Here is a 25,340-nt window from a genome sequence, read left to right as displayed (position 1 = left end):
TCTGAGCAACCATCCAGCACAGGGACATCTTCTCTGTCCACGTTGGGGACCTCTTCCAGTGTGACCACTGCAACTGAACCCTCAGCTCAGAGTACAGCAGGAGACACTGGTACTACACAGGCAGGGACCTCCGCTTCTCCCACCTCTGAGCAACCATCCAGCACAGGGACATCTTCTCTGCCCACGTTGGGGACCTCTTCCAGTGTGACCACTGCAACTGAACCCTCAGCTCAGAGTACAGCAGGAGACACTAGTACTACACAGGAAGGGACCTCCGCTTCTCCCACCTCTGAGCAACCATCCAGCACAGGGACATCTTCTCTGTCCACGTTGGGGACCTCTTCCAGTGTGACCACTGCAACTGAACCCTCACCTCAGAGTACAGCAGGAGACACTAGTACTACACAGGAAGGGACCTCCGCTTCTCCCACCTCTGAGCAACCATCCAGCACAGGGACATCTTCTCTGTCCACGTTGGGGACCTCTTCCAGTGTGACCACTGCAACTGAACCCTCAGCTCAGAGTACAGCAGGAAACACTAGTACTACACAGGAAGGGACCTCCGCTTCTCCCACCTCTGAGCAACCATCCAGCACAGGGACATCTTCTCTGTCCACGTTGGGGACCTCTTCCAGTGTGACCACTGCAACTGAACCCTCACCTCAGAGTACAGCAGGAGACACTAGTACTACACAGGAAGGGACCTCCGCTTCTCCCACCTCTGAGCAACCATCCAGCACAGGGACATCTTCTCTGTCCATGTTGGGGACCTCTTTCAGTGTGACCACTGCAACTGAACCCTCACCTCAGAGTACAGCAGGAGACACTAGTACTACACAGGCAGGGACCTCCGCTTCTCCCACCTCTGAGCAACCATCCAGCACAGGGACATCTTCTCTGTCCACGTTGGGGACCTCTTCCAGTGTGACCACTGCAACTGAACCCTCACCTCAGAGTACAGCAGGAGACACTAGTACTACACAGGAAGGGACCTCCGCTTCTCCCACCTCTGAGCAACCATCCAGCACAGGGACATCTTCTCTGTCCACGTTGGGGACCTCTTCCAGTGTGACCACTGCAACTGAACCCTCAGCTCAGAGTACAGCAGGAGACACTAGTACTACACAGGAAGGGACCTCCGCTTCTCCCACCTCTGAGCAACCATCCAGCACAGGGACATCTTCTCTGTCCACGTTGGGGACCTCTTCCAGTGTGACCACTGCAACTGAACCCTCAATTCAGAGTACAGCAGAAGACACTAGTACTACACAGGAAGGGACCTCTGCTTCTCCCACCTCTGAGCAACCATCCAGCACAGGGACATCTTCTCTGTCCACGTTGGGGACCTCTTCCAGTGTGACCACTGCAACTGAACCCTCAGCTCAGAGTACAGCAGGAGACACTAGTACTACACAGGAAGGGACCTCCGCTTCTCCCACCTCTGAGCAACCATCCAGCACAGGTACATCTTCTCTGTCAACGTTGGGGACCTCTTCCAGTGTGACCACTGCAACTGAACCCTCAGCTCAGAGTACAGCAGGAGACACTAGTACTACACAGGCAGGGACCTCCACTTCTCCCACCTCTGAGCAACCATCCAGCACAGGGACATCTTCTCTGCCAACGTTGGGGACCTCTTCCAGTGTGACCACTGCAACTGAACCCTCACCTCAGAGTACAGCAGGAGACACTGGTACTACACAGGCAGGGACCTCCGCTTCTCCCACCTCTGAGCAACCATCCAGCACAGGGACATCTTCTCTGTCCACGTTGGGGACCTCTTCCAGTGTGACCACTGCAACTGAACCCTCAGCTCAGAGTACAGCAGGAGACACTAGTACTACACAGGAAGGGACCTCCGCTTCTCCCACCTCTGAGCAACCATCCAGCACAGGGACATCTTCTCTGTCAACTTTGGGGACCTCTTCCAGTGTGACCACTGCAACTGAACCCTCACCTCAGAGTACAGCAGGAGACACTAGTACTACACAGGAAGGGACCTCCGCTTCTCCCACCTCTGAGCAACCATCCAGCACAGGGACATCTTCTCTGTCCACGTTGGGGACCTCTTCCAGTGTGACCACTGCAACGGAACCCTCAATTCAGAGTACAGCAGAAGACACTGGTACTACACAGGCAGGGACCTCCGCTTCTCCCACCTCTGAGGAACCATCCACCACAGGGACATCTTCTCTGCCAACATTGCCTGCCGCTCCCAGTGTGACCACTGCAACTGAACCCTCAACTCTGAGTACAGCAGGAGATACTACTACTCCGCAGGAAGTGACCTCCATTTTTTCTACCTCCTCAGAGGAACCATCCACCACAGGCACATCTTCTCTGTCAACGTTGCCTGCCTCTTCCAGTGTGACCACTCCAACTGAACCCTCAACTCAGAGTACTGCAGGAGGCACTACTTCTCCTCAGGAAGTGACCTCCATTTCTTCCACATCATCGGAACCATCCACTCCAGGGTCAACGTTTCCGGCCTCTTCCAGTGATGGTACTACAGCAATCCTACGTGCAACTAGTGTGACTGAAACGGCCAGTTCACCTACTACCTCTTCCAGTTCCACCGAACAGTCTTCTGAAACAATTACATCTATCTTATCCCCAAGCACCACCACTGCAGATGGACCCTCAACTCAGAGTACAGCAGGAGACACTACTATTACGCTGGCAGTGACCTCCGCTTCTTCCACCTCGGAGGCACCATCCACTGCAGGGACATCTTCTCTGTCAACGTTGCCTGCCCCTTCCATTGAGGGTACTACAGTGATCCTAAGAACAAGTAGTGTGACTGATAAGCTGAGTCCATCTACCACCTCCTCCAGTTCCACAGAAGAGCGTCCTGAAACAAGCACATCAAAGGCATCTACCTCTACCGGTATGAAAATATCCACCATTGGGGTCCCCTTCTCTTCCACCATTACCCGTTCACACACATTGACTCCTTCGGAACTGAAAAGTTCCTCTGTCAGGGGTCTATATTTTCATTTGGAAATGATTTTTATCTCCTAGCACACGACTGCAGGGCTTAATGGTTTGCACTTGTTGCAATCCTGCTTCTTGGCGCATTACAAAGTTCTTGCATCAGTTTACATGGCCCTTAATAAATATACTTGAGTCCAGAATGTCTTCAATACCTATTAATGTGTTATATCCCTGTTTGATCAGTGCTCTCTTTGTGGGAGTTGTTCTACGTGGTCCCTCATGAGTCAAGGCACACGACGTATAGCCACCATGTAACTCTTCCTGTCTGAGAACCATTCTTTATTGAACTCCAGGCCCTTGGCTTTCTTGATTTCAGCAAGCAGCTAAAGTTCTGATTAATTCTAATTGATTTTATGTATTGCTCTTTCAGCCTCACTATACACTTAGAAATAATAGCATTAGGCTGTACAATATATAAATTATTATTGTCATTATTATCATATATGAGGGCTCTTTTGTTGGCTTGTTCTTAAATATCGTTAATGTTCTGTTCTCTTCCTCTTGCTCAGCTTCTTCCACCACAGTTGTCCCTCTTAAGTGCCTTAATGGAGGAGTGCTTGTCCGGGGTCATTGTCACTGCCCATCTCCCTATACTGGGCGACGTTGCGAAGAGGCAAAGAATGAAATCCAAGTGGGTAAGTCTTAGTACAAATTATTAGTACAATCCTCCCGCCCTCTGGCTCTTCCTTTGAAAAGAAAAGTTCAGGAATGTCCGGGTATGTGTAGTAATTTTCTAGGTGGTCAATGTTTGTGGTCCTGCGGCCAACTTGCTTGATTCAAAGTGGTGTGTTAGTTCTGGGGCATCACCCTGACACCTTCAGTTTAAAAAGCTTCTGATAGCAGCAGCAGCTGGACCAGAATGTCACCTGCCTCAGGATCTGGAGAGTTCCTGTCAGCAAGAGTAGACTACGCTGAGCTGATACACGCACATTCCCATGTATTTCACACCCTGTACCAGTGCCCTTTCCCTGCACACTTTTTAAAAAAAATAATATTTATTACTTTTACAACAATTTAAACACTACAAAAAAACAAAGAAAAAACAGTACATTACAATACAAAAACACTACATAACACTAAAACTAACAAGACAAAACAAAAACAATTTAAAAACACATCAAAAAAGAAAAAAATTCAATATCTTATCTTTCTTTCACATATTTCAACGACCTCCTCACACCTCCCTTTTTGTATTCCACTTCTATTAATTATTTCAGCAATTCCTTTCCATCTTCCCCTGTTTTCTATCCTATAATTATCTTAACACAAACTAACCTTATTTTTTCCCTTTAATGTTCTATTCATCTATTTATACTTAATTTCTTATAACCTTTCTACTAAAGCCATATAACTTCATTCCAACATTCTTCTAACATTCATTAATTTTACAATATTTCTGTAGATAGTCTTTAAACTTTTTCCAGTCTTCTTCCGCCAACTCTTCTCCCTGGTCTCGGATTCTGCCGGTCATTTCCGCCAGTTCCATATAGTCCATCAACTTCATCTGCCATTCTTCCCGGGTGGGTAAATCTTGTGTCTTCCAATACTTCGCGATAAGTATTCTTGCTGCTGTTGTTGCACTTTCTCTGCACACTTTGGTGTGGATCCATAGGTGATTCATGTTGTTTCCATGATCACTGTGACTCAATGGACACCTGAAGTGCTCATCCTCACATCTGAAACTGTGGCTGTACCTTCATGTTTAATGACTCCTGTGCTTTCTGATCACAGTGACTATTGTGGCCACAATCCATGTCTCTGTAACAGTGAAGAATCGGGACTTTAGACCAGAGATGGCGATTTACGGCTCGCATGACTTCAAGAGATTCGTGAATGTCTTTGAGCAACAGGTGAGGGGTGGCTGGGAGTGCATAGAGGACGCCCACTCAGGAAAATGATTACTTCCAGGCAGACCTATTGTTACTTTTGAGTCTGGGTCCCGTTAACGTGCCATTCCTTTGTGGTAAACTTCATTAACAGAGATTTGTCCGCTTAGCACATCTGGAAACACAGGCCGATTTCCATCGTTTGGAACACCTAGATATCCAGATGTGGAAATGGAGCCATCAGATGAGTATAGAAAGCTGTTTCTGTAATTTGTAGCTCAGAACTGATGGTTCAAACCCTAATACACAATTAGGAACCGTCTTCCTAATTGAAAGATCAATGTTAAAGTATCAAAGGTCATCTTCCAGCCTTTATAATCATCCCATGCCTTTGGCCAGTCTGCCTGCTGGGAACTGGAGTCCAAGAACAGATGGGGGAGGGCCACTGACTAGCCATGCCCAGCACAGGAGATACCCCAAAGGTGTGTTGGAAGGGTGGAGGAGTTAAGGGAGCACAGCAGGATAGAGAGGTCCTACTCAGCACACAGCAGGGACCCAGAATTGCTGGGATGGGGGGTTTAGTATTTCTCAGATCTACAAACTAGTATCTTGTACATGTAGAGTATCTTGTTGTTTCTGATTTTTGGTGTCGCCTTTTTGGTACGTTGTGCACATCAGCAGGATTGCTGACATGCACACCTTCTAAGCTGTTGATGCTGCCAAGTGGCAGTAACTCCTCCGCTCCTGGCCAGACCTGCTCTGGATTGATGCTCCTCACATTCCGTTGTCACTGCAGCGGAGCTCAGATTTTCTCTCTCTCTCTGTGCAGATGAACATCTTCTATTCGGGCGTTTTTGGGTACCAGAGCGTACATGTGATTAATCTGAGGTGAGGCACAGATAGATAAGTTTGGCGACCAAGCATTGGAGAGAGTGTGGTTTTGGGTTCCACCAAATTCCTTGGCACCCAATGTAAAACACCACACTCCCTTGAACACAGAAGCCTGAACAGGCCATGTCGACAGGCCAACTGGGGGCACCTTCACAGCTGGGGCTAAATGATTTATCCTTCTTGCTTCCAGACAAGGCAGTGTCATTGTGGAGCACGATGTGCGTCTGCGTGAGCCGTTCTCGAACTTCAGTGGTTCCTATGAGGCATCCATCAAGGACGTCATCCAGGTCCTGCAAAATAATTGCACTTTCAACCAAACAGGTGAGGCAGCAGCTGCCACTGCCTGGCTGGCAGCTTCATAAACGAAAAGGCTTCCTTTGCTTGCATGCCACGGGGCAGCTCTTGCCGCTACATTCCTGCCCCGTATCTGGCTTGTGGAGTGCGAGGAAAAGGTTCCTTATAAGACGTCTCCAGATCAGATGCCACGAGGAAGCAGGGGCCACCCAAGGGCAGCAATCCTGCCCCTTTTTATTTGGGAGTGCCGTATTTTTTGCTGTATAAGACTCACTTTTTCCCTCCTAAAAAGTAAGGGGAAATGTGTGTGCATCTTATGGAGCGAATGCAGGCTGCGCAGCTATCCCAGGAGCCAGAACAGCAAGAGGGATTGCTGCTTCCACTGCGCAGTGATCCCTCTTGCTGTTCTGGCTTCTGGGATTCAGAATATTTTTTTCCTTGTTTTCCTCCTCCAAAAACTAGGTGCGTCTTGTGGTCTGGTGCGTCTTATAGAGCAAAAAATACAATGAATCCTGCCGCCATCAGTGGCACTTAAGAGCTTGTCCACTTCTCTACTTGCCAATCGGAGCAGTGAGACAGCCCGTGACCCACCTCTCTACAGAATCTGAGCAGCTTCACTGAGCCCAAGCCCACCCCCCGCTCCCCTGATCCAAACAATCATGCTGTTTCTCTAGGAACAGAAAACGTAGTCTTCCTAGTGTGCCCATTTCACAGACAGCAAGCTTAATCTATGCCAGATCTGAGGCCAGCTAGTGTTATCCATGCAAGCTGAGGGGATGCCCAGTAACAGACCCCTTTCACATCAACAACCCCAGCAGAGACGGATGTCAGGGTGTTAGCTGAGCATAGGAGGGATGGCAGAGGAAGTGTGTTTCCTTCAACTGGCAGGGAGACATGGGGAGTGGGTGGGGGAAGAGGTCCCTCCCCATGAATGTCCCCCCCCCCCCGTGATTTCTTCCCTTCAGAAGCCTCACCTTTGCTTTCCCCCTCTCCTTTAGATCAGCTCTGCTTTACTGAAGGAAAATCTCGTGTGACTCCAGTACCCCTGAGCCCTGAAGGTGAGGACTGGGGTGTGAGAGGGGGCCACTGTGTGCTTAACACACTCCTGATGTTGAAGAGTTGCAGTGGGCTGTCTGGATGGGGGCGGTGGAGCCGTATGAGGAAGAAAACATGGCCACCACATGCAAACAAATGCGTTGCTGGTGTGGACACTGCAGATGTTGCCAGGATTCTGCAAGTGCAGTCACAACTGAGATGCACAGAGGCTAATCCTTGTCCCATCAAGTGCAAGTAACCTGTGGGATTCTCTGACACAAGTCTGGATGGCTTCAAAGGAGGATGAGAGGAAAGGGTTTTATGGCATTGTGGCTGTATACTACCTCCATATTCAGGGTCAGTCTAACTCTAAGTTGCTGGGAGAAGCAGAGTCAGAGAGTGTTTCTGCTGGTGCCTTTCCAGGAGACAAGTGGCTGAGCATTCTGGGATGCTGAACCCTCGGGGCCTTGGACCCAATCCTGCAGCAGGCTCCTCTTCTGATCTCCTGGTCTCAAGCATGCGGTGCTTTTCTAAGAGGCACTTGCGTTCTCCCGTTTCTGACTCTGCTTCCTTCCTTCCCCTTTCCAGATCTGTCAACTGAATGCAAGAACACCTCCGTGGTGGCAAAAAACATCCAGCAATTTTACGTTGCACGAAACATCAGTGGCAACCTTCAGTGTGTCTCTAACTGCAGCGTTTGGCACCCGGACCCCTACAGATGTGTGAACGGAAACTGCTATATCACCCCTGAGGGACCCAGTTGCTAGTGAGTAGCATGCCAGGGGGTGAAGTGGGTGGTGCCCGTAGGCTGTTCCTACCAGCTGTGCTAGTTGTTGTTGTTTCATCGTTTAGTCGTGTCCGCCTCTTTGTGACCCCCTGGACCAGAGCACGCCAGGCCCTCCTGTCTTCCACTGCCTCCCGCAGTTTGGTCAAACTCATGCTGGTCTCTTCGAGAACACTGTCCCACCATCTCGTCCTCCGTCATCCCCTTCTCCTTGTGCCCTCCATCTTTCCCAGCATCAGGGTCTTTTCCAGGGAGTCTTCTCTTCTCATGAGGTGGCCAAAGTACTGGAGCCTCAGCTTCAGGATCTGTCCTTCCAGTGAGCACTCAGGGCTGATTTCCTTCAGAATGGAGAGGTTGGATCTTCTTGCAGTCCATGGGACTCTCAAGAGTCTCCTCCAGCACCATAATTCAGAAGCAGCTGTGCTAGTAGGAACCATTTAAATGTCATTTTTAAGAAAACAGTGTCATTCATGCGCATGTTGTCTTTTGCTGCAATTCCCCGTGGGCACCAGTCACCACCGCTCCTGCCTTGGATTAGGGCCCTGGATGCCACTCAGCCCCCCCCCCCGAATTGCAGCATCAGAAACACCCCCTGCTCCCCACCCCGTAAAGAACCCAGGCATCCTGGGCCCCATTACCTGCCTCCTTGCCGGTTTTTGACGCTGCCTTTCCTCCCACAGCTGTGAGCAGTCGGACTCCTACTGGTTCGTGGGCCGGCGCTGTGAGCAGGGCATCAGCAAGGTGGGGGTGGCCGTGGGGGTGGCCCTGGGCCTGGCGGTGCTGCTGCTGATCATCCTGGTCTTGGTCGTGCTTCTCTGCTGGAGGCGCTGTTGCCCGAGGGAGAAAGGACACAGGTAGGAGGAGGGCTGGGCACTCAAAGTCCGGTCAGCTCGGTCTGCTCTGCGTCCCGGTCAGTCTCTGCTTTGCATCTTCTCTCAATGACCACCTTGGGGGGAAAGTTCACTGGGATTGGAAAGGCATTCTCTGTGAATTGCCCTGGGAACTACGAATGAAGGGCATTATACTACTACTACTACTACTACTACTAATAATAATAATAATAACCACATTGCAGAAAGGCTATCCAAGCTGCTTGTGTCTGGATGGAGCCCCTCAGAGGCCCGGCTCCTTCCTGTCTCATTCTCTGCCCTATTTCCAGCTGCTGCTGGTGGGGCTGCAGGTGCATGGTTCGGTCACCCCCCTCACCCGCCGTAGGTCAGTCTCTGCTGTTTTAACTGGCGCTGACTCTGGAAGCTGCCCTAGAAATGGGCTGAAGGACAGATCTTTGCCCTGACGGCCTCTGTTGGTCTCCCTCTCCCAGGCTGACGCATTTGCCTCCTGATGAAGAGAAGCGTTATGAAAATGAGCCCGAGTGGGTGTTCCATCCCGAACGCCCTGCAACTGCCACAGGAGGTATGTGGGGCAAGGTCTAGGCCAGGAAGGGGCGGCCATGGTGGGGGTGGCATGCCTTGGTGTCCATGTCAACTGCTGGCCCCCAAAGTATGCTTCTTCCCTTGCCCTGCGGGTTAATGCATGAAAGAAAATGCGTCAGTGGAACTGTAGATGGTCTGGGGTTGCAGGAGGGGTTCAAGTTGCACAGAAACATTCCACCCCACATGCAGAAATAAGGAAATAAGAAAGGGGAGGGGAGAGCAAGAGGGGAGGTCAAACACAGCCACGTCCCCAAACTGCAATCAGGCGGAAGGGCTTTCCATGCCCTGCCACCCCACCCTGCCCTGATCCAGGAGAAGGAAATAGAAATAAATAAATGAGATGTGGGGGTTCTCATGTACTCTGTGCTCTGGGGAGGGAGCGCTAGGCACCTGAGGGGGAGGATGAGCGTCAGCCCTGATTATGGGCTGCATTATCACACCAGGGAAGACCACTTTGCTTGCCAGAGTTTTGAAAATGCATTTTGTAAAAATAAAGCAGGTTCTAGCTGGCTCTGTGGATCCCTCCCTTCTCGGAAGAGGTTTGGGAGCCAGTGTGGTGTAGTGGTTAAGAGCTGTGGACTCATAATCTGGGGGAACCGGGTTCGCGTCTCTGCTCCTCCACATGCAGCTGCTGGGTGACCTTGGGCCAGTCATACTTCTCTGAAGTCTCTCAGCCCCACTCACCTCACAGAGTGTTTGTTGGGGGGGAGGAAGGGAAAGGAGAATGTGAGCCGCTTTGAGACTCCTTAAAGGGAGTGAAAGGCGGGATATCAAATCCAAACTCTTCTTCTTCTTCTTGGGTGGGCAAGTGGAGAGGCTGGACTGGGGAGAAGGGAAGCCCAAATCTAAAAAATGACTGACATGCCCCCCTCCTACTTCGCCCTTTGCACAGAAGACCCTTTCGCTGGTGACAGAGACAGCTCCTTCCGACCACGGCTGGACACGGTGGATACAACCTTGCCGGTACAAGAAACGAGGGCATTTGGGGTTCGGTGTGTGTGTCACAGCTGAGAGACAGCAGGCAGGGATTAGAAGTGGGGCAGAAAAGCACAGCCAGAACAATCCGGGGGCAGAGCCAAGCCCTTTCCCAAAAAGGACAGGGACTTTTCGAATACAAAAAAAAAAGGACATGATTGGTTTATAGCATTATGGGTGGTAAGCAGACAGTGGACAAGAGGAGGGTTATCTCTCATGATACGAGGTCATTCCACAAAGCCAAAGGGCAGGAGGTTCAGAATGGGGGGAAAGTCTTTCTTCACACTGGTGCAATAATTGACATATGGAACACCCTGCCACAAGATGGGGCAGAGGCTGCTACCTCTTGGAGAGCTTTAAAGGCGTGTGGTTGTGTGTGTGTGTGTGTGTGTGTGTGTGTGAGGCATGAGAGGTGGACCAAATTCCTGGCAGACCTGAAGTCCATCAGTTAAAAGCTACCAGTTAGAATAGTGAAATGGAGCCTCCAGGATCAGAAGCAGTCTACCACTGGGTGCCAGTTGCTCAGGGAGAGGCAGGAGATCCGCGTCAGCAGCAAGGAAGGGCTGTTGGCTCCATTTCCTGCTTGTGGGCGTTTCTTCTGGGCATCTGGCCAGAATCCGGGTGCTGCTGCAGGTGGACTTAGCTCTGAGTAGTGGGGCACTTTCTGAAAGGTGCTTGTCATTTCCGCTGACCCTGCCTCACCCTCCTGCTTTCTCCTTCTCTCCCTGCGCACTGAAGACACGGATTGCTCGGCCCCACTTGGCCCGGCTGTGAAGAAGCCCTGGGGCAACGGGAAGGACGCTGGGTCTGGATTTGCACAGGACATGCCGGTGATGCCTTCCTGCTTCCTCTCGCACTTCAGGAGTGGGCTGCTGCGGCCCCCTTGAATACCGGCGCCTCTTCGTGGTGATGCTGGAAGGAGGACGTGGGGGAGGAAGAGGGCCCCATGGGGGTATTTGGGCTTCTGCCCCCGAGGACTCGCGTTGCCCACCGAGGCTGAACTTGCAGGAGCACATCCCTCAGCGAGGAGCCTTTGACCACTGCCTGGATGCCAAGGCCATCTGGTGCGAGAGGAGGCTGCCTTGCAAGGGTCTCGCGTCGTCTCTGCAGGTCGGGGGCCACGGCGCGCACTTTTGGAGAAATCCCTTTCTCCCTTTCTGTCCCAACCTATTTATTTCCCCTTTGCCTCTCTCCAGTTTGGCTCTGGATTCCTCCCTCCAGCCCCAACCTGCTCCCACTTGGCTTTTCCTTCTCTTGGTACAAACTTACCCACCCCCTTCCATCCCAGCCCCAGATACACCTGTAACATCACTGATGACCCACAATGCCACACACCTGTACCCACAGCATTGCTGATCCTGAGATGGATCACAGGTTGGATGCACAGTGCAATTGGTGGGTTGATTTCCAAAGGGATGCCCCCCCAATGCACAGATGAGGGGTTTGCACCCCTTAATTCACCATGTAATTTGCATAGGATAAGTTATCTGGCAGCGTAGGCAAAGTCAAAAGGGGGGGAAAAGAACCTTTAGCACTTGTAGAATTCCCCATGCAATATAAAGCTCACCACAGCCGGGACGGACTTCCTTTATTCATCCCGCCTTCAACGCCAATTTTAGTCCAAATTGTAATCCAAATTTCCAATAGTTCCTTCAGCTTTTTTTACATATTTTGTGGAAAATTTGCTGCTTTATCCACTCAAAACTTGAGGCTTCTCTTCCGAGGGAATCAAATAGATCCCAGCGCTCGCGACTCGATCCCACCTCTCCTCCGCTCTTTGCAGCGCGGTACGGGCTGGGAGAGTCTGCTGACAAGTGCAGCCAGATCCAGGTGATCAAAATATCCTTTTGAGCCTTTTACAGGGGTACAGAGCGCCCTTGCGTTTCCCCGGCCCATACCCTTCAGAAGATCGGGCCTTTCCTGGAGGACTATATCCGTGCTACGATGCGGTCTGCGGCAAACCGGAAGTCATGAAATTTATTCTCAGTTCACCAAGTGAGAAACCAAAACTATCAGAATAAAGTGCCCTGTCTTCTTGGAGGGGTATTTAACTGAAGTTTAGATTACTGTCTCTGTTTGCGAGACTATTGCAGGGAAATAGGGACATTCTGGAATCACATCAGAAGCTGGGATGGGTTTCGTAATTCTGGGACGGTCCCTGGAAAATTGGGACACTTGGCGAGTGTGTCTCCATTTGTAGAATTAGAGGTGCTGGTTTGTTTAGATGCCTGTGGTGGTCATGTAAGGTAATAAAGGCTTTCTGGGAAATGATATATAATGCACCGAAAAAATGTTTAAAATAACTTTTGTAAAAAACCCCAGAAGCCTTTCTATTAGGAATTATAGATACCGACATTCTGAAGGAACAGAAAAGACTCTTTATGTACATGACAATAGCATCATGGATGCTACTAGCTCAGAGATGGAAAGAAGAAAGAGCCCCAGAGAGGAATGGCAAACCAAGCTGTTAGACTTACACCGGAATGGCAAAATTGACCCGAAAACTAGAGACCAAGAAGACAAGAAATTCAAGAAAGAATGGGGAAAGTTTATAATTTATTTAGGTAGGAGACCACTGTAAGAAGATGAAAACATTAGCAGGATTTTAATCTCACTTGTAATGTAACAAATACTATGGATAATATGGATAGATATAAAATAGAGATTACGAAATAATATGCACTTGAAAATGTTGACAAGAGGACACATGGGAGGGAGGGGGGGGGAAGACCTGAGATTCAGAGTGATCTCTCTACATGGATGTGTGTATTTGGCATGGTTATAAATTCATATTTGTAAAATCAAATAAAAATGATTTGTGCTGTTTGTTTAGATGCCTGTTGACTTTCCCTGTTTTGTACTGTGGTCTTTCTTCATGGTTCCTCACCCCCCACATTTCCAGTTTATTTACTTTTTAAAATGCAGTGATAAGGTTCAAGGGCCCCTGAGCAAGTGCAGAGTGCACTTCTCTCAGCAGCCCTGAGAAGCCACAGCAAGAACCGGAGCTGGGGAAGAGCTTGCAGAAGAGATAGCTTTGTGTGAGCAGAATTGGGTCCCAGCTGCTCTTTTTTCCAGAAATAAAGCCTTGGCTAAGGGGGAGGCCAGAGAGGTTCTGCAATGAGCTGCCCCCCTAGGAGATTGCTTTGCTAATTAGCAGCACCAATCTGGAGGAAGGCTGAGGAAGGGCACTTAAGTTCCCATTTGCAAGTACTTTCCTCAAACTTAATCCCTCTTCCCCAAAAGGGGAAAAAAGACAGAGACTTTTTAACTGTTTGGCCCCCTTGCAGAATTTGGGGGGGGGGGATTTGGATCAGGAAAAGGACGTTGGAGGAAAGAGCAAAAACTTCTGTGTCTTCAAGGATGCTGCTCTCTGTGTGTGGAGCTGCTGGTCAGCAAAGCAAAATGGTGGGAGAATGGCCCTGACCAGGGTCTCACCTGGCCCCCGGGGAGGTAACTTGGGTGCTGCTAACGCAGCGGTTTGACTTCACCCCCAGAGGCACACTCCATTGTCCCTTGAGACAGACGGATTCCAACAACAACATTTCCCACTAAGGTCATGTCCTTTCAACCAGAAACTGCGCAAGGTATGCCTTCGAGTGGCTCTGTACCTGCTCTTTTGGCTTTGGAGGCGGTTACGTAGGGATCCTGCTCAGACGTGTGTGTACTTTGTGATGTGCTGCCAGCTTATATTGCAATTTTGCGGTTTGAGCCAGCAGCCATGTACTCCATCACTTTTATTTCAAGTTGTAAACCAATCTTCCTTTATTGCACTTGTCTGGGAACTTATTGTGGGCACAAAGCCAAGGGAAGGTACACACAGCCATGACAGATGCAGCTTTGAGCTCCAGTAGATGAACCTGAAACTCTGGAGAGCGCACAGAGGGACACTCAGGGCTGGTGTGTGTGCGGGTGGGTTCAGACGACACCTCGCAACACCAGAGAAGCACAAATGGTCTGGATTTTGCTTTCTAGTTGGAACTGATCCACCAGATGGTAACTCAGTACCACAATATGGTTACTAGCAAAGGCAGATTTAGAGGAGCACGACCGGTTCGCCCGCACTGGGCACCAATCCGAGGGGGTGACACAACAGTAATGCAGAATGGAAGGTGGGAGACAGGCGGGGGGGTGTGATTAACACACACAGGGGTCCACTTAAATTTGAAAGTCCCCCACTGGGTACCAGGATCTGTGCGATGTCTGCCACTCATTGTGCCCTTGCCATCAGGGTCCTATGTATTTGCTGCCTTTGGGTTGGAAGTGTAATCCCAACCATGGGGAGTCCAGCTAAGCCACCATATTGAGTTTTGAAGTGTTTGGTACCAGACTCCTAATCTTGCTCTTCTCAAACTCAGTTTTAGATCTGAACAACAGCTTCACTCCTAGCATCCATTTCCTATCCTTGGTGGGCATTGACATGCCTGCAGCATAAATCCATTTGTTTGTTGGGCATGATGTTCTGCAATCCTTGTGCGTACATTGAGGAGGAAACAGTATGCTTCCTATGAGATCCAGGACTCCTTTAACAAACACAAGTGCCATGGCTGCTTAACCATGTTTCCTTTATGAAAACGGCCATAAAGATGTTGGTGTTCCTGTACCGAAAACTGATGGCAACTGGCCTCACCACAAGAATCGCCTCCAGGTGTTGAGGAGGAGGAGGACATGCCGATTGCAGCAGAATCCCTGCTCTATCCATCCCCCCTGCCCACATTGTACCAGATATGTGGTCAGGGGGAAAGAGCCAGACCCAAGGCCCTGCCTCAGTGCAGCTTGGCAAGTACTGTGATGCAAGGCCCTTACATTTCTTTGTCACATGTGGATGGAAAACACCACAGGTCCTCCAACTGCAACAAGGAAAGCTGATGACAAACGCACACTGAAGACTTAAGGTACGCTTTATGATGTGCCCGTTCAATGAACAAGCAAGACTACAAGCAGCAAAGGCGGTACGTCCGCCACCAGCGAATATTGTCATGGGAGGGGTGTTTCCAGCTACCCCACCCTTTGCCCTCAGAAGCCTTGCAAGTGGTGGCAGGAGAGGGACTGTGAGCAACATCCTGGAAGGAGTGTTTCCAGGAATACGGTGAAACTGTGAAGCTCCCTTGTTATTGTTGCTCTTGGTTGCTGCATAGCGTTCAGGTAATCTTGTTATATCTCTAATACTGGAATGGTTGGGTTTTTTTTTGGTATGTTGCTATATTTGCTATTGTTTTCCTATGTTATTATGAAGTGGCTTTTGTAGCGTTTGTTTGAAATGCACCCCTGTTTCTTTGCTGTAAGCCACTTTGAGCATGATTTTGTGTGTGTGGAAAAGCAGCATGCAAATGAAATGAGTGAAATGAAATGATCAGTCGGGAATCAAACACAATCCATAATTGTTGTTCCAATGCAAACAACACCTGCTGAGGATGCCTCCAAGTATCACAGCACAACAGCAGGAAGGAGTGTGTTCTACACGTCAGTGTGAGCGATGCATCGAGCATTTCATCCACCAGGAATGTAGCCTTCAGACATCAGGTGAACTTGTTTCCTGATGCAGCTCGTAAAAGCCAAGCCCTAAGTTCTCCTTTCAATGTAAGGACTTTCAGCTGATGGAACATAGATGGAAGCTGCACCTTTTTCTTGCCAATTGCAGTGCAACACTTGCCAATTGCAGTGCAACAAGTCCCGCTCCAGGAAAAAAATAGGAATGAGGAGCTTGAAATAAATCCAGGAAGAACTCTTTGTTTGGTTCTCTTTGACATCAGATAATCACTCAGTATAGAGACCGATTGAAATGTCTTGTCTCCAACACCTGCATGGCTACGATATCCCAACCATGCCATGCGGTGTTGCTGCCTGCCTGAGTAGAAACGCATCCCGGTTTCCAATATGACCGTATAACCCCGGTCCTGAAAGACCTACCTTGGCTCCCAGTACGTTTCTGAGCACAATTCAAAGTGTTGGTGCTGACCTTGAAAGCCCTCAATGGCTTCGGCCCAGTAGACCTGAAGGAGCGTCTCCACCCCCATCATTCATCCCGGACACTGAGGTCCAGCTCCGAGGGCCTTCTGGCGGTTACCTCCATGCGAGAAGCCAAGTTACAGGGAACCAGGCGGTGGGCCTTCTTGGTAGTGGCCTTCTCGGTAGAATGCCCTCCCATGAGATGTCAAGGAAATAAACAACTATCTGACTTTTAGAAGACATCTGAAGGCAGCCCTGTTTAGGGAAGTTTTTAATGTTTGATGTTCTATTGTGCTTTTAATTCTGTTGGGAGCCGCCCAGAGTGGCTGGGGAAACCCAGCCAGATGGGTGGGATATAAATAAATTACTATTATTATTATTATTATTATTATTATTATTATTATTATTATTATTGGGTGTACAGTGGCCAAGGACACATCATTCAGCTAACATTCCTCCAGATCAAGGGAAATAAAGGCTCCACTCTGTACTGCCTTAGCCAGACCCCACCTGGAGTCCCATGTCCATTTCTGGGCACCTTAGTTCGAGAAGGATATTGACAAGCTGGACAGTGTGCAGAGGAGATGGTCAAGGGTCTGGTGACCAATCCTTATTGAGGCTGAGAGAGCCAAGCATGTTTAGCCTGTCTCCAGCTCCATCAGGTATTACACTTTATCATGCTGCCAGTTATTATAGTGCAAGCTACTAGAACTCTAGGGAGTTTTGAACCCCTGTTTAAATCCTATTCTGCAAGGGTGTGAAAGAAGACTACCTCTTTCAATTACTTCGTGGACTATTTTTTTAAAAAATACTATAGTCAAATGAAATCACAGGCAGGATTCAAGATAAAAGCAGCAGAAGGAAAAAATGATAAGAGAACAGAAAAGAAAGAAACGTTTTGTAATAGATAAAGATATAATGCAGTAGAAAAGTTTTGAGTAAAAACATTGTGGAGGTGGAGGAGGGAAGTCAATTTATGAAACAATATAATTATTTGATATGATATGATAATGTCTGAAAATTTAAATTTAAAAATATATTGCAAAAAAAACCCCAAAGTCAAATATTGTTGGCATCTTGCATAGGATAAATAAGACACTCTCTACAATGTGTTGGAGATGGTGTGGGGTGCGAAGTACATTTTTTCACATGTGCTGGCTGTGCCCAAAAATTGTCTTATTCTGGGTAGAGGTTTTTCAGGAAACTGATAAAAATCACTTGTCAACCCTTTGAACAACAGCCCCAAACGTTTTGTCTTGTGGCCTGCCTTATTGTAGCTGTAACACTTGCAATTACAAAGAATTGCAATTACAAAAGTTTCTTCCGGTTGGTACAATGAGGCTTGGGATCTCACACTAATGAAAAAACCAACCCATAAACTGAAAGCTTTAAGCAAAAGCAAAAGTCAGACTTATTGCGGGACCCATTTATGACACCAGCAAAGAAGCGAATGCCTGCAAGCCACTGGCTAAACCTGAACGGCTTTGGCTGAGCACTCTGAGTTGATACCTCAACTAGTGACTTTTATTAGTTCCTTTCCTTTTTTTAAAAAAAAACAAACCTTGGACCTGTGTGGAAAGGTTGGGGAAAACACTGTCTGTCCTCAACAATGAACATGTATTCCCCCATTCCCCATTCAAAATGCATGCATTCTTTTTGAAGAGTCAGAAACCAAAGATAGACGATGACCCGTGGCTGCATGGAGACACGCAAGCACTGGTTTCAGTTGTCCCTTCGACTACCATAGCTGTCAACATTTCCCTTTTTTTAAGGGGAAATTCCCTTATTCCGAATAGGATTCCTCGCAAGAGAAGGGTAAAGTTGACAGCTATGTCGACTACTGGATAGGGAATGTTAGCTCGGCAGCAGTAGGAGTGGCTTTGTTGAGAAGTTAAATCACATGGCGCAGATGCATAGCTTGCCTCTCACCCAACAGTGAAGTACAGTTACTATATATACTGTAAGGGGCACCGGGGTTTCCATAATATGGCTTAGAATCATAGAATCATAAGGGATCCCAGGGGGCATCTAGCCTGGACCCCTGCAATGCAGGAATCACAGCTGAAAAATCCCCCAGAGATGCCCATCCAAACTCCGTTCAAAACCCTCCAGCGAAAGAGAGTCTACCACCTGAGGCTGCCAGTTCCACGGCTGAACAGCTCCTCAGAAAGTTCTTCCTAATGTTTAGTCAGAATCTCCTTCCTTGCCATTTCAATCCGTTGCTCCGAGTCCTCCCCTCCAGAGCAGCAGAAAGCAAGCTCCCCCCATCTTCCCTGTGATGGCACTTCAGATATTTGAAGATGGCTATCTTGTGGTCTCTCAATCTTCTCTCCTCCAGGCTAAGCATCCTGGAATATACTTGGAGTCGAGTGTGGATTTCATGCTCTTTATTCAGCTCATAGTGGTGAGGAGGAATGGAAGTTTCCGAGAAATGTCTGCTTTATATACCGGTACATTATTTACACAATGGGCCCCACATGATTGGCTAATTCCCGGATTCTCCTGTAGGCCAATCAGGTTGCGGATTCACATCCACCTGGAGTTGGATTGGGTGGCTCCTGCGGACCAATCAGACTGCTGCATTCTGGATCCTATTGTTCTAGGACCAATCAGACTGCTGCAATTTGGATCCTATTCAACTCAGAACATAACACATCCCAAACTTCCTCAAATGTTCCTCCTAAGGCTTAGTTTCCAGAACCTTGATCCCCTGAGTCACCTTTGTCAGCACCATTTCAGGCTTGCCAACATCCTTCTTAAACTGGGGTCCCCAGAACTGGACACGGTAGGACGCTGCTTGCTGTTTTCTGCACCTTTCCCTTTTTGAGCTGAGCACAGCTCAGGGTGTGGCAAGAACAAAGACTCGGTGCATAGCAGGAGGCTATGTGCAGGGGAAATTGCTTGGATGCAATGGAGCAAATTCGGCCAATATTTGATAAAAGACCCAGTGGGGTGGGGTTATTAATAACAAAGGAGGAGAGAGAGGGGAAGGCTTCTGCCCAGACCAATCACAGGAATCTTGAGATGCCCTTGTGGACACCATGGGAGGAAGCATTTGGAGTGAGGAGCAGGAAGAGGACACTGGGTCCCTGAAGGGCTCCTCCTGTGAAGTGATTTAGTCATGTGGGTGGCCAGCGTAGACTTGGCAGTGGGCCCCAGGCCTCACAGGGCAGGGTGCCAGCCAGGACTCCTGGGTTCTCAAGGAATTTGGTGGGGCTGGGTGGCTTACAGAGAGGGAGGGCCAGGCCAGCAGTCAGTCTTTCCCTGGGCAGGGAGTGGCACTGAAGTGAGTGGCGTCAGCACTTTGGCTTCTTAACGGTGCAGCTGAGTCATCCTGTGACCTCCGGATCGGACCCTTTCCTTCTGAGCACCTAGCAACTGGCACACACAGAGGGCAGCGGTGTCAGAGAACCCCTTTGCATGGCTGGCAAAAAGAAGACGGGGAGCTCAGGAACCCTCAGGAGACTGGATAACCCCCACTTGGGTTTGGCATACGGATAGTTTGTGGCCCCCACCCTTTCCCTGCCCAGCTGTGGCACCCAACCCTCCTTTATTTATTCAGCGCAATTACTTGTTTATGGTCCCGCAACCTCGAGGATGGGAAGTAATAAATGCCAGCCATCTCCTCTGGCTGGGTAGGATCCTCTGAAGTGCTTAGCAGGCTGTCTGTCCCACAAAATGTAAGGGCCTTGTTGGGTCATGAGCCATGGTGAGTCTGCAAGCCTTCAGGTCAAATCCCACTCCCACCAGAAACTTAGTAGGGGTCCTGAGACACCCCACGCCCCCTACCAACCTCAATCGCCCTGTCTGGGGATAATTCCACCAGCCTACCATATGGGATTGTTGTAAACATTAACTTTCTTTCTAAATTCCGATGCTAAACTCTTGTCAGTGATAATAACAAGAACAGGAAGCACAGCTGGGTTTTCCTCTGGGGGGAAAGTGGCTCCAGCAGAAGAGTGTGAGCATGGCAGGGCGAGGTGTCTCTGCTCATGCACAGAGGGAGGTGGAGGTGGGGAGGGGCTTTCCTGTTTCCCCGTAATCTCAGATATTCTGGCATTCCTACTTGGCACAAAAGGCCCTCGGATTGGACTGGTGCAAAGCCATTTCAGGCCTCCAGTGCGCCCCACACCCAAGGCTGGTGTTTCCATGGTCGGGCCTTGCAAAGAGGCCCCCCCTCACCATACTCCATGCAACTGACCATAACTGCTCAAGATAGCCTTAAATAAACAATTTGGAGTCCAGTAAAACCTGTTCAGAGTCTTATCTTGGGGGAGGAAGGAACTGCGCAATAGTGCTGTGTTCAGATTTCCACCTGCCCTCTGCATCCTCCTAAGTGGCAGTGATAGTAAAAAAGGGACCTCAACCTTTCTATGTATTTGGTGGAGAAATAAACAAGCAAACCCCAATCACCCGTCTGCAGCCTTCTTTGACTCAATCTTCAGAGAGAGACTGTGTGGCATGAACTTGAGGCCTCAATGGTGAATCGAAGTTTAAGGGGTAAGCTCCACGGAAGCACCAGCCCATAAATCAGGAGTAATCCGCTGGATCTTCTCTGCGACTCAGTGCGCTGGGTCTTCGACTCAGTGTGCTCAGTGCGCTGTGTCTTAACTCCCGGCTGCACAGCAAGAGCTGGGGCAGAGCAAAACCGCCCTGAGTCCCGTAAGGGGAAAAGGCAGGATATAAACTGATTAATCAATTGATAATAAAGCAGCTGCATATTTCTCACTGTGCCCCCAAGCACACGTGCTCATTCTCGCTAATTCATAGTTTGCCTGAGCATTACATGCAAATGAGACCAGTGTGTGGAGGATGGCCGGGAAGATCACCAGGGAAGGGAAACTGTCAATATTATAAGGCCTTTATGCAAATCTATTGTGTAACTGCACTTGAAATACTGTGTACAGTTCTGGTTGCCAGGCCTCCGAAAGGAGTGCTTTGGCGCTCGGACAGGTTCAGAAAAGACAGGATACACCACTAGGGGCTTTCTTTTGCTTTGTGGGAGAAAAGATGAGTAAGGGGAGATGTGACAGAGGTATGCAGAATTAGGCAAGGCATCGAGAAAGGGGAGGGAGAGAAGCTTTCCTCTCTCACAACGCAAGAACCCATCTGGGATCATCTTATGAAGCTGAATGGCAAAGGAGACGCAGGGCAGACTTTTCGTTGTAAGTTACAATAACGATTACAAAAACCGTAAGTGACACAAAGATGCCTTAGTGAAATCACAATGCTACTGCAATATTCAACAGGATCCATTGCCCTTGAAGAGGAAGGAGGTGCTTGTCCCCCCAATGCCACCACACTCCTAGGGAGCGGGGACAGCAGAAGCCCCCAAGTCCTGGCATCCTGCCAGCACCACTGATCTGACCTCCACCTTTCAGTTTCTGTGCTTTCAAGACTACAGGTTTGGAGCCCCCCCCCCGAACTCCAAGTTGGGCGAAGGTTGTGGAGCTGCTCTGATGGAGGAGGAGGAGGAGGAGAGGTGGCCTAGGTGGAGTCTTGGCCAGGAGGTGTCTATTTGGGGCATTACTAAGAGGCAATCAAGTGACAAGGCAGAAACCCAAGGGGTGCTATTTATAGCCCTTGTTCTGTGGCTGCTCCTCTTAGATAAACAGCTTCTTGGGTATGGTTGGTGCTCAGAGCCCTTTCACCTGGGCAGGTAGCACGTCCCACTTCAAGGCAGGCAAATGAGCCCAAATGGGCACTGCCTGACGTCAATCTGGATTTATCAGAAAGCGATACAGCGGAGATAAACACATGCTTGCTCCTGGCGCAAAGGCAAGCCGACACCCGGGGTCGTGCCCCAGAGATTTGTCCCCCGCACAAGTCTTGTTTTCCCTCCATCGTTAACAGGGCACATATTTGCAACAACAACGTCTGGACTCACACACAGCCTTCTTTCGTTCTCTTTTCCCAGGACTACAGAAATGTAATCAGATAGGATTGTGACGCTGCCGAGATGCAGGCAACGGGCACCATTATTTTCATGCTTCACCCAACTACATTCTCACCGTTGAACAACCTCTGGAGGGGAGAGAGAGGGAGAGAGAAGTAAGCCCATGGAACCACGTTTTACCCACCCACCCACAGCATTCTCACAGAACATGTACAGAGATAGGCAGTCTCTCTGTCTCTCTCTCATGCAGAAACACATACTTCAAGGGCCAAGTGGTGGGTTCTGGGGCTCAGATTTTTCTCCTCAAGCTTTCCATGGGGCAACTTTCCTAGGGAGACTTTCCTAGGCGCCTTGGAGGATGACAAACCACAGTAACATTGGATCTGCACTCAGCAGCAAGGTCTCTCATTGGAACTGGCTCATGCTCACAAGTCCAGTTGTGAGCAGATACTGAAGCATCACTTGCACGGTGATTGTGGAAGGCGAACACGGAGGCCACAGGAGGTCTTGCAGACCAGAGGAGCATCAGAGCTGCAGCGAGGACCAGACTGGTCTGAGATGGAAGGCCAGATATCCTCAACCTCCTGAAGGCCAAAGTGGGTCACCCAAAATTCATTGCTGGATTTCTCTGTCCATTACATCAGCACAACTCAGGACTTCCTTTGTCATTTTCATTTAGCTTCTAGAATATGTCCTTCACACCCACCCACACCCACCCACACACCCCTTTTGCTGTAATATTTGCCACCTTGGACAGTTTGAATTTTAAACCCTTAGCAGCCCTTTTGCAAATTGTTAGATATTTCTTGCAAAGTAAACTTGCACGGGGTGGAGCGGGGAGCACTTGTCCCAAGCAGTGTGCTACAAAATAATGATGATGATGATTTCTATTGTTTTATAAGTAAAATTTACAGTTGTTAGGATTATCATAAACCTAAATGTCATCTCAAAACTCTCCCCCGAAACTACCCCTCCCCCTTTGGCCCTGGTACAGCCTTAGTATGTTAAAGGATGTTTAAAAGTTCTCAAAATTCAACAGACTTGTTAAAAAGATTATCAAGGTTATCAGTGCCTTTTTTCCTGGAAAAATGGGTGCTGGTACTCAGCATGAAGTTGCTCCAGTCAGTGCCACACTTTTTAACAACAACAAGAAGAGGGGGTGCCAGCGCTGCGTACCCTTGAGGACCCCCTGAAAAAAAGCACGGAGAGTTGTCAAAATTGATCAAAAGTATAAAAAAATACTGGGGAGGTATTATGAAGTATTTTGTGCATTCCACATTACACCATATTGGGGTGTGGGGTGGTAATACCACCCTGGATGTTTAACTGTGATTCTTGCATCGCAGGGGGGTTGCCTAGATGACTCCCTTGGGATTCCTTCCAGTCTATGATTCCATGCTGTTGGACAGCGGAACGGACTCCCCTGGAATATGGTGGACTCTCCTTCCCTGGAGGTTTTTAAGCAGAGGTTGGCTGGCCATTCACCAGGGATGCTTCAGCTGAGATTTGTGGGTTGCCCTAGATGACCCTTGGGGTCCCTTCCAAATCAGCTCCCCCCCTCTCTCTCCCCCTTTTTCTCCCCCGCAGTCTCGCCATTGCCCTTTTTGCCTTTCCCTCATTCAATCCCTTCCTTACCTGCTCTAGGGAGGGGCCGGCCTGGCTCACAGCTTCCCCGCTGCAAATATTTGCCCAAGGTCCTTTGTCAAAGTCGCTATTTACACTGGGCGGGCTGAGCACCACACTTGGAACATACCTGCCAAGAAGGACTGCCCTCCCTCCTTACCAGTGCCCTTTCCTTGCCAGCGGGTCAAATCCCCCCCCATGCCCAACTGACCCACCACTTCCCAGGGTGTTTCCTCCATGAGACAACTCCTGCTGGACGCCTCTCCCTGAAGGTGACACATCCCTGCCCTTATCAGAAGAATTTTGAGGGATGGTGTGGCCAGCCACCTCCTCCTCCTCTTCCTCCTCCTCCCCTCCCCGCTAGAAATCTCTCTCTGGAGCTTTGAGCTTCAATCCAGCTTTGGTGCTGATCGGTGGAAGGTGCGCTCCTTGACCTCTGCCTGGAAAACCCTCTGGCACCTGCCCTCCCCTTTGCCAGCGGCCCCTGGTGCCTCAACCCATGAGACCCAATGACTGGAGAATGGGGGTGAGCCTCTTTGCTCTCTGCCTCTGGACGGGGCTGATCATGGCCTCCTCCACAGAGGGTAAGTATTTGGGAACGCAGGAGCCTTCGGGATGCGGAGGGTGTGGCGGGGTGGGAACTCTGCCGCTTGGGCAACCAGCTGTGTGGTGGGTGCATCTGGGGAAGGGGTGGAGTCACAGGAGAGTCGCCAGCCCCCTTGCCAGGGCTCATCGCATGCCAAGGCTCCTGGCAGCCCAAGCCCAGAAGCTGTCGCTCATCCACGAAATACCTAAATTATTATTTTAAAAAGAGACTTCCCTGGAGCATGTGCAGAGTCCCATTCCCTCCTCACAGAGAAACTCAGTCAGACAAGGAACGTCAGGGGAGCCAGTTTGCTCTTGGGTCGGACCAAAGTTCTCTCTAGTCCAGCATCCCATTCGCCACAGTGGCTGACTAGATAGCCCAGTGAGAAGCCCACAAGCCAGGACAGGAGAGCAGCAGCCCTCTCCAGATGATTTCCTCCCCACTGATGATGAGCGTCCTGTGGCAGACTGCCTCTCATCCTCATACATGACCATTATGACTACTAGCTACGGAAAGCCATGATTTGTCCAACCCTCTTCCAAAGCCACCCACCTTCGTGGCTGTCACTACATCATGTGGGAAGGAGTCCCATGGTTTAACCATGTGCTGTGTGAAGGACTTTCTTTTCTTTCTCTCGCTCCTCAGTTTCATTTGATGGCCCCGGTTGGGTTCCAGGCAGCTTTCTGCAGATGGGTTTATGGAGCATTTCCCCTGATTTGTTTGCAGGGAGATTAGAAGGTGTTGGCTTTCTAAGGATTATAAAACAAGCGTTATCACCCCAGACTTTCCAGGGCATTTTCCTGCCACTTTCTTTTTCCTTTTTCTAAAAAACAAATAATTGTTTATTTCATTTTAAAAAGTTTACCATCAACAATATGTTTAATTTATCAGTTGATGCCCCATCCTCCCTCCATGATGTTCATCCTTTAATGCTGCATATTTTAACTTATAACCACTCCATTTATACATCCCAAATTATTAGCCTTAATGTATTTCCACTGTTGCTCATATTTCAAATCCTGCCCATGTTTCCATGCAATTTATAATAGTTCTTTAG

The 25,340-nt window shown here is 49.2% G+C and overlaps 1 protein-coding gene and 1 long non-coding RNA gene across 3 annotated transcripts in view; one reads left to right on the top strand and one right to left on the bottom strand.

Annotated features, from left to right (window-relative positions):
- Nucleotides 1-11,745, top strand: part of LOC308571877 (uncharacterized protein) — a gene marked incomplete at its 5' end in the record, with an annotated part of 34,012 nt that extends 22,267 nt beyond the window's left edge. Inside the window, 11 exons of the mRNA XM_081167483.1 lie at nt 1,819-2,887; nt 3,504-3,629; nt 4,726-4,844; nt 5,650-5,708; nt 5,902-6,032; nt 7,004-7,063; nt 7,629-7,806; nt 8,505-8,678; nt 9,146-9,237; nt 10,150-10,220; nt 10,971-11,745. Of these exons, the coding sequence (XP_081023609.1) occupies nt 1,819-2,887; nt 3,504-3,629; nt 4,726-4,844; nt 5,650-5,708; nt 5,902-6,032; nt 7,004-7,063; nt 7,629-7,806; nt 8,505-8,678; nt 9,146-9,237; nt 10,150-10,220; nt 10,971-11,006 (2,115 nt within the window). The 3' untranslated portion in view covers nt 11,007-11,745. The remainder of the gene's footprint in view (nt 1-1,818; nt 2,888-3,503; nt 3,630-4,725; nt 4,845-5,649; nt 5,709-5,901; nt 6,033-7,003; nt 7,064-7,628; nt 7,807-8,504; nt 8,679-9,145; nt 9,238-10,149; nt 10,221-10,970) is intronic.
- Nucleotides 11,746-22,946: 11,201 nt separating this feature from the next.
- LOC308572682 overlaps nt 22,947-25,340 on the bottom strand; it is a 39,574-nt gene continuing 37,180 nt past the window's right edge. For both annotated transcript variants that reach the window (XR_014001834.1, XR_014001835.1), the window contains exon 2: nt 22,947-25,032. This is a non-coding gene — a long non-coding RNA (uncharacterized lncRNA). The remainder of the gene's footprint in view (nt 25,033-25,340) is intronic.

This window comes from Podarcis bocagei (assembly GCF_964188305.1).
Source record: "Podarcis bocagei genome assembly, chromosome: 13".
NCBI lineage: Eukaryota > Metazoa > Chordata > Lepidosauria > Squamata > Lacertidae > Podarcis > Podarcis bocagei.
Note: the sequence above shows the minus strand (reverse complement) of the source record. Positions and strands in the feature narration are given on the sequence as shown.